Raw genomic sequence first — 12,797 nt, 5'->3', positions numbered from 1 at the left:
AATAGTTTAAGGTTTGCCAATTTTAATATCGTTACCTTTTGTGGCGAACTAGAATTAGGAGTAAAAGTAAAGCAGGCCAAACACTTACAAAGGGAATAAAGAAAAAGACTTTATTAACTACACAAAGAATAAGAATAATAAATTCAGAGCAGATTTTCAGACCAGCTCTTCTTTCCCCCTTTGTTACAGCTTAACAACATGCAGAGACACTTCCGTCAATTTCTTCCGTAAATTATCTTTTCCAGTTCACTTTAGGGAGAGGAGTTTCTTTTTCTTTAGCTATAAGGATCTTTTACTAAGAGAGGAAATTGCCAGTTCTCTTTTGACTCCACTTGCTCAGGATTCACAGCTGCCCGGGATCTGCTGTCAGGAAACTCCTCCCACTTCACAGTCTGTTCACAACTGAGTTGCGGGCCATGGTAAAAAGTCATGGGGTATTACTTGTAAGGATGAGCTACTCCAAGGCAAAAGTTCTCTTTAGCTCACTTCTCTCTCTGTTTATATATTATTCCCAGGAACAGAGATCCCCCTCTTTTCCTCAGGGCAAAGGATTCTTCAAACCCTTTACACCTTGCTCCACCCCCCCACCACCCCAGGTCTCTCTTTTTTCCCATGGTTTAAAGAAAATGTTTGTGAAGCACAGTCCACCCCTATAACTTACAAAAAAGATATTTCAGCCCACCTTCATGGAGTCTCTTCATTCTCCTTCCATTTAGAAACTTAGCTTTGACTTCATTGACTTTGGTGTATCTTTTCTGTTCTTCTTCCTCTCACCCACGGGAAGATGAAAGGCGGTAAGTCTTATCTGAGCATTGGAAAAAAACTTAAAATCTCCCACAGAAGTTGCAGGAGATGGGCCCGGCCATGCGGCAGCTGTGTCAGGAGCTCAGGCCGCCCAGGCCACGCTGGAGGGGCAGGACGAAAACTGCAAAGTCCAGCCAGAGGAGAAATGGGTGCCAAGGCTCTGGCTCCATGGCTTTCTTCCGGCTCTCACTGCACCCGGCTCCAGCTGCAGGCCGGGGGTTCTCCCTCTGCCTTGCCCAGCACACAAAGCCGTGGGGGGCTCTCCCAAACGGGGCCCAGCTGCCTCCCCCCAGGCCATGAGGGCGGCCGGGCGGGCTCGGCCACCCCAGGGCTGCCCCGAGCCGGGGCAGGGCAGGGCCCCGCCGAGCCACAGCCGCACCGGGAAAAGGCGAGGATCCCAGCAATGGGCCTCTCCTCCTCTTGACCACTGGGGCCCCTGCTTAAAGACGGCCCCGGCAGCCTCTGGAGCTTGGCCCTGTGCCTGGCCCGGGCCCCATACTAGAAGGGACCGGCGCTAGGCCAATGCCAGACCTTAAGAGGCCGAAAATGCAAGAGAGCGTTCCCGGGGCTTACCTGCTTCAAATGTGATGCACGGAGCAAACCGACTTTTCCAATTCTTTTCTCAGGCTGTCAACAACTAAACCAGCCTCCAATTGGTCCCATCAATCCACAGAGGAAGTTCTCATGGGGAAAAACTTGCTAGTGGGCCCGCCCGCCAGGGTAAAACCAGCACACAAGGGGAGGCAGGTGTTTCACATCTCCAGGACATCAGGGACCCCTCAAGCCTCACAGTGACTTGAGAAGACAAATGCCATCACTCCAAACATCCTTCCTCCTGCAGGCATCCAGCTTGAAATACTGAACAGCATGTGGGATCGTCAGGAATATCTCTTTGGCCACTTTGGGTCCCCTGCCCTGGCTGTGTCTCCTGCCAGCCTCGTGTGCAGCATGACCCCAGGGAGCTCTGTCTGGGCAGTTCCTTCCCTAGTGCGGGGTGCCCAGCTGACACAGCCCTTGGCTCTCACAGATCCAAACTGCAGAACTTTTCATCCCTCATCTTGGCCTCAGTTCCCGTAGGAGAACGCATGTTCCTGCTGGACACTCACCTGCGCCTGAGCCTGTGGAGAAGCCTGGCTGCCTTCCTTTCTGCCCAGGGCAGCACAGACACTCCCAAACTTTCCCAGCAGCTGCCACACAACCACGGCCACAGCGGCGTCCCCAGCAGTGACACCCCTGCTCTGCTCTGTTTTGCCCTCTTCTGCTCCTCTATTCACAGCTAAAAGCCTGTATCTCCACAAGGAGGTTTGTTCTGGAGGAAGACCTCCGCCCACTTCCAAACTGACTCCCAAACCCCATCCCTCTATCTTCCCATGCTTTAGAAACACCTGACCATTCAGACTCAAATTTACAGCTTATTCACAGAAGGAAGGGAAGCTTCCAACACAGTGATGGTTTTACAGTATTTATTTTGACTATCAGTCTAAACTATCTACAAACTACAAACTACAAACTACTCCTTCCAACCTACAAACTCAAAAGAACAACAAACAACAACGGCCTCTTGCACGGCTAGAATCTTCTGTCAGCCATAAACTGCTGCGCTGCCATGATCAGAGGCGTCAGGCTGGAGGTCGGCTTGGCTGAAGTTACAAACGGATGCTGCCCAAAGAGAAAAAGAACAAATGAACTTCTGCTTTCCTCACAGGCTGAAGCAGCCTTTCTCTGGCTTCCAGAGACATACAGAAACGAGGGCAGTCTGTGCACCTCTGTCTCCCTGTCCAGGACTTTCCTGCCACAGGCAAACATGGCTTCCAGTTCCACAAATGCATGAAGCCAGAGGTCTGCAGCTTAAGGAGATTTAGTCTAATTGTCATTGCAAGGCTCCTTCCAAGCCATGGCAGGCCGGGATTCTCCTTGTTTTTCCTTTGGAAAGCCCCCAGAATGGAGATTCTTAGGAGCGGGGCCCACCTGACGCCTTGGACTTGAGCAGAGGAGGAGCCCCTGGCAGTGGGTAGCTGGCACAGCCTGTAGCTGCTCTGCCTTTTACCTGCAGAAGTTCCTGGGCAGACCAGCGCCTGTCCTCGTCTGTCTCCAGGCAGCAGTGCAGAAAGTCTCGCAACCAAGCCGACTGCTGCCTGGGCTTCTGCAGCTTCGGGGTGCCCCCGGTGCTGATCAGCTGTCGAGCCTAGAGAAGAAGGCAACGCCACACTCCACCTGTCTCCTTCGCACCCAAAACTGCTCACCCACACCCCGCTGGCCAAGCTGCACTCTCACAAGTGGCCCTTTCTTCCCCGCCAGAGGCTGCGACATGCCTTTCCCACCCCAACCAACTAACCCAAAGCCAGAGGCAACCACAGCCAGTCCAATGTGCAAAGGCTCCCGCCTTCAGCCCTGATTTCATGGGCTGATTGGGAATCAGGAGCAAATCCATCAGCAAAAGCACACTCGGCTTCTCCGAGGACTGACACCAGCTCTACCGCCGCTTTGGAAGAGGGACTTTGGTCTAACTCTACTCTTCCCAAGGATTCTTCCGTAACATGCAGCTTGGCGCTGCTCACTGCTCCCTTAGGCAAAGCTGCCAGCAAGCCAATGGCATCAGCGTACTTTGGGCCGTTCCTAGTTCAAGGGCAAGGGGAATAATACAGGGCAAGAAGCACAAGAGACTATGCAGCCCGGGAGCTATGGTCTTCAGGTGTTACCAAGCTTGGCAGGCAGAAGAACGGGGGCAGATTTTCTTAGAGGGACGGGAGCATCTGAGAGAAGTTGCAGCGCACCGTGCGGGAGGTTTCCATCAGGTAAGGAGGAGCTCCTTCCACCATCTCCATCCCCACGATGCCAAAGGACCAGATGTCCACTTTGGGGCCGTAGGGCTTCGTGGTGAAAATTTCAGGCGCCATCCAGTAAGTAGTCCCGACAGCCGATCTGCGTTTGCTCTGCTCAGCCGTGAGCTGAGCAGCGAGGCCAAAATCAGCTGAGGAGAAAAAACACACTCGGATCAAGCCAGCGTGAAATAGGAAAGCAAAGAGAAGAAGTCCCCACTCTCCCAGTGCCCAAGAAGGCAGTGTGGAATCCAAAGGGAATGCAAACGGGAATGGCATGCTGGCATTCCTAACAGCTGCAGCTGAGGAAATAGCAGATGGGCCACTTAGCAAAAGCCCCCCGTTTCACACAGTGGCTTTTAGTTCCCTGAAGCTCCAGACTGAAACTGCCTTGCTTGCGTGAGGGCACACACAGCCCAAAGCCCCTCCTGACACCTTCTTCCCAGCCACACCGCCCTGCACCTTGTGGCTGTGCTCTGCGCTTGCAGCAGGGCAGCCTGCACTGCCACGGGCACCACTCTTGGGCAACTGGAAGTCACTCAAATGCACCCCCAGCCCACAGCCCACCACGGCTGGGCCTGCCCTTAACAACACCCACCCAGCTTGACAGATCCATCCAAGCCCAGGAGAATGTTGTGGCTTTTGATGTCTCGGTGGATCACTTGCTTGCAGTGAAGGAAATCCAGGCCTTGCAGGCACTGAGGGAGGAAAAACAAACAGGAGATCTGACTTCGTCCCTCATGCAGTGCAGTGGCACATCTGCAAGACTGACTTGCTGGGGGACGCCGAGCCATGGCAGGCAAGGCTGAGGGGAGGGCAAGAGCTTGCTGCTGCAACATGACGACAGCAGTGCCTTTCTAAGAGAGGGTGTATTCGCTTTGAAAGAGAAAGGGCAATGCTTTTTCTGGCCAGTGCCCTGCAAACACAGACTGAAGGAGCACCTCTGCAGTGCCTGTGCTCTCTCCAGCCAGATGACAGCAAATGCCTTTGCAAATGCCCCTTTGGGTGCAAAGCTCTCCTTGGAGGCTGAGCTCTGGCAGAGTCCTGTGAGTGTCTCTTTGTGTTTGCCACTCGGTTGACACTGTGCCAGCAGCACGGCTGCTCTTACAGGGAAGGAATGCAGCACACACAGGCAGCAGGCAAGTGTTTGCAGAGGCCAACGCAAACAAACGCACTAGAAGAAGGGCCCGCACCTTGGCAGGCCCTCCAGATGCACTTGCCCCCGCTCTGCCAGTCACAAGAGATAGACAGAAAGGAAGCTCGGAAGATGAAATCAATCCTCCCCTTCCCACCCATTCCACCCAAGCCATGGCAAGCACCAACGCAATCCCTTACCTCGCGGGAGACAGCTGCTATCTCTCCTTCTGCCATTTGGATCTCCCTAATGACATCGTGCAAAGACCCTCCGTCCATGTATTCCATCACGAGCCAGAGTTCCTCGTGCACCAGGTAGCTGAAAGGAGGAAACAACCACCTGCAGGTGAACGCGTGCGCTTGCGTGACCTGATGGACCCTTTTGTCCGTGTCTCTCTCCGAGGAAGACAGGACGAAGGGAATAGGCATTCACAAGGCTCTACAGGGCTTGAACTCTGTGCAGTAGAAAAGACTGCTTGGTATGCACAGCTGTGCAACAGGCCATGGGAAATACCATCTCCAGTGCTTTGTCAGAACTCAAGAACCCTGGGGGAAAAATCAAACACCAAACCCAACAGGACAATGGACACGGAGGGCAGGAACTTGGAGGCTGCTGACGCAGTAAAATTGGGCCGAGACCTGGTCTTTGAAAGCGCACTTCAAACTAGATATGCCGCAAAAGATAAATGCAGCCCCCATGCAAACTCCTCCAAGATGCTGTGGATCAGCCCAGAAAGGGGAAGGAATTAACAGCTCCACCCTCTGCCAGCAACCAAAGGAGTGCTTGAACCTCTGGCTTGCAGCACGTCAGTGACCCTTCACGGCAGAAGAGCAGAACCACTCACCTGTCTACATAGTTCACCACATTGGCGTTCTTATTGTCCCGCATGACCTGGATTTCATTCACGCACAGTTGGTTGCTCTTCACTTGCAACAGACTGATTTTCTTTATGGCCACCTAAAACGACATGCAAACCATGGATCAAAGAAGTCGATGGCACAGGAACACAAGGCCAACAGGGACACTGTGATGTTGGGATGATACAGCTGCTCTGTGCCAAAATGCCTTGGGACTGGACATCAGAGGAACCGGAAGCTGAGCTTGCAAGAGCCCTTTACACTGCTTCCTTGGTCGCCACTCCCAGGACACACAGCCAGAAACCCTTTGCCTTGCAAACCTGGCAGAAACACAGTCTCAACTCTCCAGCTCAAAGCTCTAACCACCCTCGCTGCACCCACATTCTTCCCCCAGGGCCTCACTTTATCATCCCCATTTTGAATTCACGCACCACTTGCAAGCAGGAAACAACTTAGGCCTAGGAAAAATGGAGCAAAACTCCTGGGAAACCTTGGCCATTTCTAGGGGGCTTGATCATTACTCCGGTGGCCACCGGCATTCTTCACTGCACAACAACAGGGCAAACCCTTACAGATATGACAGATAAAATGCCGCCCTACAAACATCCTGACCGTCCCCCCCAGCCCACCCCACACCCCCCAGAGAAATAAAAGCTGACAGATTTTATGGAAAAATTGTTGTCATGATGAGAACATCATTAAGGACACATCAAAAAAAAACAAGGCTAGCACATCCTCACTTCAGCAATTTTCCATTTGTTCTGCTAAAATGCTTTCTAGCACACCAGTGACATTTGCAATTCCTGACTGATTCTAAAAAGAAATAGCTCATGCCTTGATCCTCTAGCGATACACACCAGGCTCTGAGCAGGGCTTAGGCCCTCGAGAGACTCCTTGCAGACCTCTCTCTCTAAGCACAGTTCCCAAGGGCAGCACTGCACGTGCCTAAGGAACTACCATCAAAATTCCCATGGATTTGCTGACAGCGCGAAAGGAGAAGTCGGGAACCGCGAGCCAAAGCCCCAAAGGGCACCGCCATTCTCTAAGACACCGCCTTGCCACTAAGAACCAGCTAGCGTGTCCTCCTCAGAAAGACAGCCCTTGGCCTCCTTGCATTGCTTGCGGCAGCTCAGAAGGACACAGTCTGTCCCCACTGGGCTTGGCAGGCAGACCCTGCTCTGCACTTCAGTTGCCTTTGCAGCAAAGCTCTACTGGCGACCCAAAGCTCAGGCACAGCTCACAGCACAGGGGAGGGCACTCGAGAGCTGCACAAGCTGCAGCACCGCTTGACACTTACCTCTTCTCCTGTGGCAGTCTCCACTGCCGTGCACACAGTGCCGAAACCCCTAGAAACAAAACAGCAGCAGAGAAAGGAGAAGTCCTTTAGTCCCTGCAGAAGCCAGACACTGTGGCCCAAGGAGGAAAAAGAGGCCAGGGACAAACAGCAAATGCACCGCGACACATTCTGCTCTGGCTCCTTTCCCCCTTTCTCTTTCTGTGTCCGTGCGTGTCTGTGATTTTTCCAGACACACACACACACACACACACACACACGGCCGTTGGGCCTGCTCACACTTCTCCTTGCAGTGGATGTGCCACACTCAGGCACCTCCACACAGGCCTTCTGAGAAGCCTGAAGCCATGTCACAGACATCAGAAGAAAACCTCTCAACACACATCCTTTCTGCAGCTGACAAGGAAAGTAGTCTCCAGCCACAGCTGCAGCCACAGGCAGAGCAGGCACAGGTCTCCACTGCTGCACACACAAATGGAGAAGTGCTCAAAGCAGAAGATCCTCAGACAGCTGCCTTCTGGCTCCAGAGCCATGGGCAGCTGCTTCTCTTGGGTGCAGCAGACACAGGAAGCACTCTACTTTTCAGGGGACTTCTTCTACATTTGGCTCCTCCCAGGAAATGTTGCAAATCAATCCCACTGACAGTCAGCAGAGCTGGCTTTCAGTAGGGAATAGCTTGGTGCTTTCTTTGCAGGAAAGGCCGCAACCCCACGGGATCCACGAGGGCTCTCCCCTCAGGCACTCGATGCCTTTTCCTCTAGAGTGCATTGGCATTGGACACTGGCCTGAAGCTTTGGCTTTTGCCACCTCAGCTACAACAGAGAGCTGCTGCTTTTGTGTCTGCTTTTGGCTTCTAGACTAGCTAGGTGGTCATCCTGACCACTGAACCTTGTTTTCAGCAAAACGCTGGAACAAAGCTTCCTGAGAGCTGTTCCCTGACAGCCCGCAGCTGCTACCTTGACCTTGGAGGCAATGAAGTTTTTCCTCCTTTCATTGCCACGGATCCTGTATCCTTTTGGGACACAGAGAAATGATTTGTCCCAAGAAAAGCGGCAAGAGGGGGAAAGACACTTGAGGGACAGGAGATGTGCCAGGTGCTGCTCCTTGCTGCAGAAAGGACCATTCCAGCATCCAGGTGTCTTTGCCATGCCTTCAGACCACAGCTATCAATGCTGACCAAAACTGAGGCATAGCAGCGTCTCAGCGCAGCGTCTGCACAGCTTTGCAGCTTGCCTGACATCACTCCGGCGACAGGTGACAGCAGCAAAGTACACAGCCCCTCCCTTTGAAGAAGCACCTGTGGCTGCACTCACCCTTTGCCAATAATTTCCAGTTCTGTATATTTAGCCTCCGGATCTCCTTCGCTCACCAGCATCCCTGTAAAAACCCAAAGGAAAGATGCTCACTTCAAAACTGAGATGCCAGCCTGCAGCAGATCACCAAGGCAGCCCCACTCTCTGGCCCACTGGGCCCTTTCAACTCCCTCACTGGACAAACAACAACACCATTGCCGCACCAGCACCACCAGCAGCACCACCAAAACAACAGCAGCAGGACAAGCAGCTCTGCAGCACATACGGTCTGCACTAAACTAGAAGCCTAAACTAAAATCTAAGCACGTGGAGAAACAGTCCAAGGACACAGAGATCAGAAGGCCACGACCAAGACAAGTGAGTGTGGTCTATAAAACCCAAACCTTTCTGTTCTTGGCCATGAACACTCTGCGCCATTCAACAAAAGCTTGCATCCTTGCAAGCAGCAAAGGCACCTTGGCTTCTGCAATCAATTTGTATCAACAGCTGCCCGCTCCAGAAGCGGAAGAATAGTGCCCAGTGCTTCCAGCAGAGGCATGATCTCCGCCTTGAAGCAGCACTTTACCTAAACAATGCCTTTCTGGCTTGCAAGAGCAGCAGCAGCAGCTGACGTTGCAACCTATTGCCATGGGCCTTAACAATGAGGTTCCTCAGCCTTCAGGAGAGGCTATGATCTGAAGATGACCTTGGCTGTGCCCCACAGGAGCTGGGCCCCACAGGAGCTCCCTGAAGCCGCCCCTATTCACAAGGTCCCGGCCTCCTGCTCAGCCACAAACCATCTCTCTTTTGCCTTTTGTACTGAGGCAAGCTCAGGCAAAGCCAAAGCACGCCAGGCTGCCCTCAGAGGCAGCAGCAAGAGCCCGCTGTTCCTTCAGCACCTCCAAGCACAACAACAGCTCCTGTGTGGAGGCCGCAGCAGCCGACACTCAGCCCAGCAGGAACTGCAGGTGGGACAGCTCACGCTGACACACGATCACACAGGGCACTGCTCCAGCACACAGGCATCACAAAGGACATACTCAGCAGGGCCAGGCACTCGTCCTCTGTCCTCTCTCTAAGCAGCTGCTCCATGCTGCCCGAGGAACTACTTGTGCTCCAGGTGCACGAGCTGCTCGCGCTTGACTTTCCAGCTTGGGGACAGGAGGCTTCTTCAGAGCCGGCAGCTGCAGCTCGTGCCGGCGCCAGGCCAGAGGAAGTGGAGCTCTGGGACAAGAAACAAATTTGGGTCAGAAACACGCCTGCCACAGATGCCCCTCCAATCCCATTTCAAATGCAAGCCCCTTGGAAGATGCTGCTGGCCACATCCTGGGCTCTTCACCTCTCGGCTTTTGCTGCCCCCTTCTCTCACACAAGGCGCAAATTCCAAAGGCTGCTTTTACCCCATGCACAACATGACCCCAAAGACACCGCTGACCAAAGCAGGCGCTTACTGATGTTGGCTGCTCAGGCCGTGGGCTGACAGCAGGGACAGGTTCATTAGCACCTTCCTCCTCTTCAGCCTCTTCCTTGACTCCAAGTTCAGCAAGAGCAGGGGCTGGTGCTGCCCTTGGGCTCTGGGCACAGACAGCAGCGGGAGGGACAGGAAAGAACCTGTCATTCAGAACCTGACAGATATTCAGCTACAGGCCCCTGCTGCAGCTTAGCTGCTCCTTGAGCTCCCCACAGCTGCTGATGAGCAGGGCCAGGTCCCTCCAGGGGACAGTGGCTCCTCCATATCCTGCAAGGCTGTCAAGTGCATCTTTGCACGGCTCTCCTCACCAGAGATAGGGAGCCTGCACAGCCACTGGCCACCAAGGGCCTCACTTGTACCCCAGCAGCATCCCAAGACACCCTAATGCTACCTCTTGTCTCTTGCTAAGAGGAATTCACAGCCCCTATCAGAGTGGTGGGGAACGGACGCCTAAATGTCCAAGTTCCACACCCCTTTCCCAGGGGTGAAACACTCTGCAAGTGCCAGAAAGATTCCAGCCCTCAGCATCTTCAACTACGCAGGGGAGGTGCTGTCTGATCAAAAACTTCCAGCTCTCCTTTGCTCCAGCCACAGGGCCACTCCCAGCTGCCACTTACTGATGCTGGATGCTCAGGCCCCACAGTAGCAGCAGCTGCAGCTTGGTGGGCATCTTCCTCCCCTTTGGCCTCTTCTTCAGGAAGATGCGCAGCCGCAGGAGGCTCTGAGGTTGCTTTTGGGCTCTGCAGACAGACAGCAACAGGAGGGACCGGCAACCTTCTTGATATTCAGCTCTAGAACCCAGATGCACTAAGGAGGAATCATCTGGATTCTAAGTTGCTCAGCCTCCAGCTAATTGGACCAATCAGAGCAGACTGCGCTCTCTTGCACAGGAGAAATTCCATCATGCATTCAAGCAACGAGCAACCCCACTTTCCACTGCTTAAAAGCTCTGAAATGGAACTGGGCAAAACAGACACACATCCTCCACACATTGCTGCTGCTGCTGCTGCTGCTGCTGCTGCAGAGAGCCCGCACTGTACTTTCATTCATCCAAGCAGGCTGGCACTGGACTGCAGCAGGCCCAGCTCACAGCTTGCTCCACAGCTGTCCAATGCTACCAACGCCAAAGGCTCCTTTCCCACTCACCCAAGGGCTGGATTCTCTCCAGGCACGGGCGATGTGACCTGCAACACACAAAGGAAAAAGAACCCCATGCTGTGAGAAAACTGCCCGCTCTGGGAAAACCCACCAAAAAGTCAACCCAAAGCCAGAGCATATTGCTTTCACTCCATGCCTCCAGCAGCAAGCCTCATGTCACACAGCAAGCAAGACAACAGCACAAAGGATTGCCTCGTGTCTGTCTTTTGTCCTCTTTGGCCACTCAAGCCCCAGAAACCTGAGGCCCATGAAGTCCAAGTTCTGAAACAGTCATTGTTTCTGCCCTGCCCCACCCAGCAGGAGCTACAGCTCGTCTCCTTCCTGTATTTCAGTTTTCTGAAGAGATGCAAGCGTCAGTTGCCACGAGCTTGCTGAAAACTTTTGCCCCGAAACGCTTCAGCCCAAGCCCTTTAGCCATGGTGGCAGTTCTAATGTGACGCCGCACAGCAACACCTCCTGTGCCCAGCAGCATACCGGAATTTGTCTGAAATGTCTATTTCAAGGGCCTTTCCCAAGCTGATTCTGTGATTTCCTCACAGAGGGAAGGGCTCTTTCAGCACACAGGAACTGTCAAGTCCCACACACATGTGCTGGGATGGGGGAATGCAGACAAGAAGAGGCTTCTCCTCAGTCCTGGAGAGCAGCGCAGTTTTTCCAAGCGCTCCTTCTAAGCTCTCCCTGTCTTCCCCTCTTAGAAGTTGTCATTCTTGAGCCAGCAAACGCAGGAGATTCCAGACTCCACTGCCACAGGCCATGCCGTGTGGGGAGAAGAAGCCCAGCAGGCTACATTACAAATGCAGCCCACGCCCCGCTGGCTAGAGACACCCCCTTGTCAGCTGCAGCTGCTGACAGCAGCTTTACCCAACAAAAGGCCTCTTCATGGCCTTTGGCCTTCCATCTGCTGCACCGAATAGAAGCGCCTACTTACGTGCCAGGTGGGTGAAAAAGTAGCCAGAATAAGCCACGGTAAAAGCCGTGCAAACTGCAGCACACACTCTCTCCATGGCGGGAGCTATGCTGCTCAAGTCGGCACCAGACAGCACTTGTGGGGACAAACAAAAATCCTGCGAGAGCTCTCAGGGTGCAGCTGGCTGTCAGAGACCTCGTCAATCAGCAGGTTGCACCTGCAGGGAGCATGCCAAAGAGCTGCTCTGCCCACTGAGGCCTCCCGTGCCTGGGCACAGCAACTTTGCCTTGACAGCGCTGGGATGCGGCCGCTGACATCACAATAGCAGCTGCTCTAGGCTGCCTTGTGAAGTCACGCCGAGAAGCACACCTTCTCACTTCAGCTAAGGCCAAAAGGCACCTGCAAAGTTCTCCTCTGCTACAAAGCAACACAAAAAGGCGGCCTAGTTCCTAAGCTGTTGCTCAAGGCATCTGGGAGTAACACCAAGAACACAGGAAGCCCTTGTAGCCCACGCTGAGAAGCTGAACACGGAGGAGGGACCATGATGATGTGAGGAGAAACCAAAAAAGAGAACAGCACCTTTGGCCACTCATTGTCCTGTGTTAAATCATGAGGCTTGATGCAGGTGGGGCTCTAAAAGGCAGCATCAATGGAAATCCCCCCTTCAATGCCAGCTGTGGGACAAAACCTCAGGAAGGCCTTTCAGAGCCCTTCTTCCTCACTTGTTTGCTGCAGAACAAGGTGGGACACAGGCCTAAAAAGGTACATTGATGAAAACATGGAAAGCTAAGCAACACATGCACTAAAATCACATCATCCTCCTGCTGCACTGCTGTGGCATTTCCAAGGAGGCTCGCCCATCTGAGGTGCACCTGAGGGAGCTTCCCTGGGCAAACGTGTGCCTCAGAGGGAGCTGCCTGCTGCAGATGGGAAGGAAGGAAGAAAGGAAGGAAAAGAAAGAAAGAAAGAAAGAAAGGAAGGAAGGAAAAGAAAGAAAAGAAAGAAAGAGAGAAAGAAAGAAAGAGAGAAAGAAAGAAAAACAAAGAAAGAAAGAAAGAGA

The 12,797-nt window shown here is 53.3% G+C and overlaps 1 protein-coding gene across 1 annotated transcript; it reads right to left on the bottom strand.

Moving 5' to 3' along the window:
* Positions 1–2,373: 2,373 nt before the first annotated feature.
* Positions 2,374–11,834, bottom strand: LOC134056966 (serine/threonine-protein kinase PAK 3-like). Its single transcript, XM_062513929.1, has 11 exons — positions 11,759–11,834; positions 10,763–10,856; positions 9,346–9,425; positions 8,223–8,286; positions 6,913–6,961; positions 5,603–5,715; positions 4,959–5,076; positions 4,222–4,321; positions 3,579–3,775; positions 2,852–2,989; positions 2,374–2,463 (listed from the first exon to the last, which is right to left on the bottom strand). The coding sequence occupies exons 1-11, from the start codon at positions 11,832–11,834 to the stop codon at positions 2,374–2,376; spliced, it is 1,119 nt and encodes a 372-aa protein (XP_062369913.1).
* Positions 11,835–12,797: the final 963 nt, after the last annotated feature.

This window comes from Cinclus cinclus, chromosome Z (assembly GCF_963662255.1).
Source record: "Cinclus cinclus chromosome Z, bCinCin1.1, whole genome shotgun sequence".
Lineage (NCBI taxonomy): Eukaryota > Metazoa > Chordata > Aves > Passeriformes > Cinclidae > Cinclus > Cinclus cinclus.
Note: the sequence above shows the minus strand (reverse complement) of the source record. Positions and strands in the feature narration are given on the sequence as shown.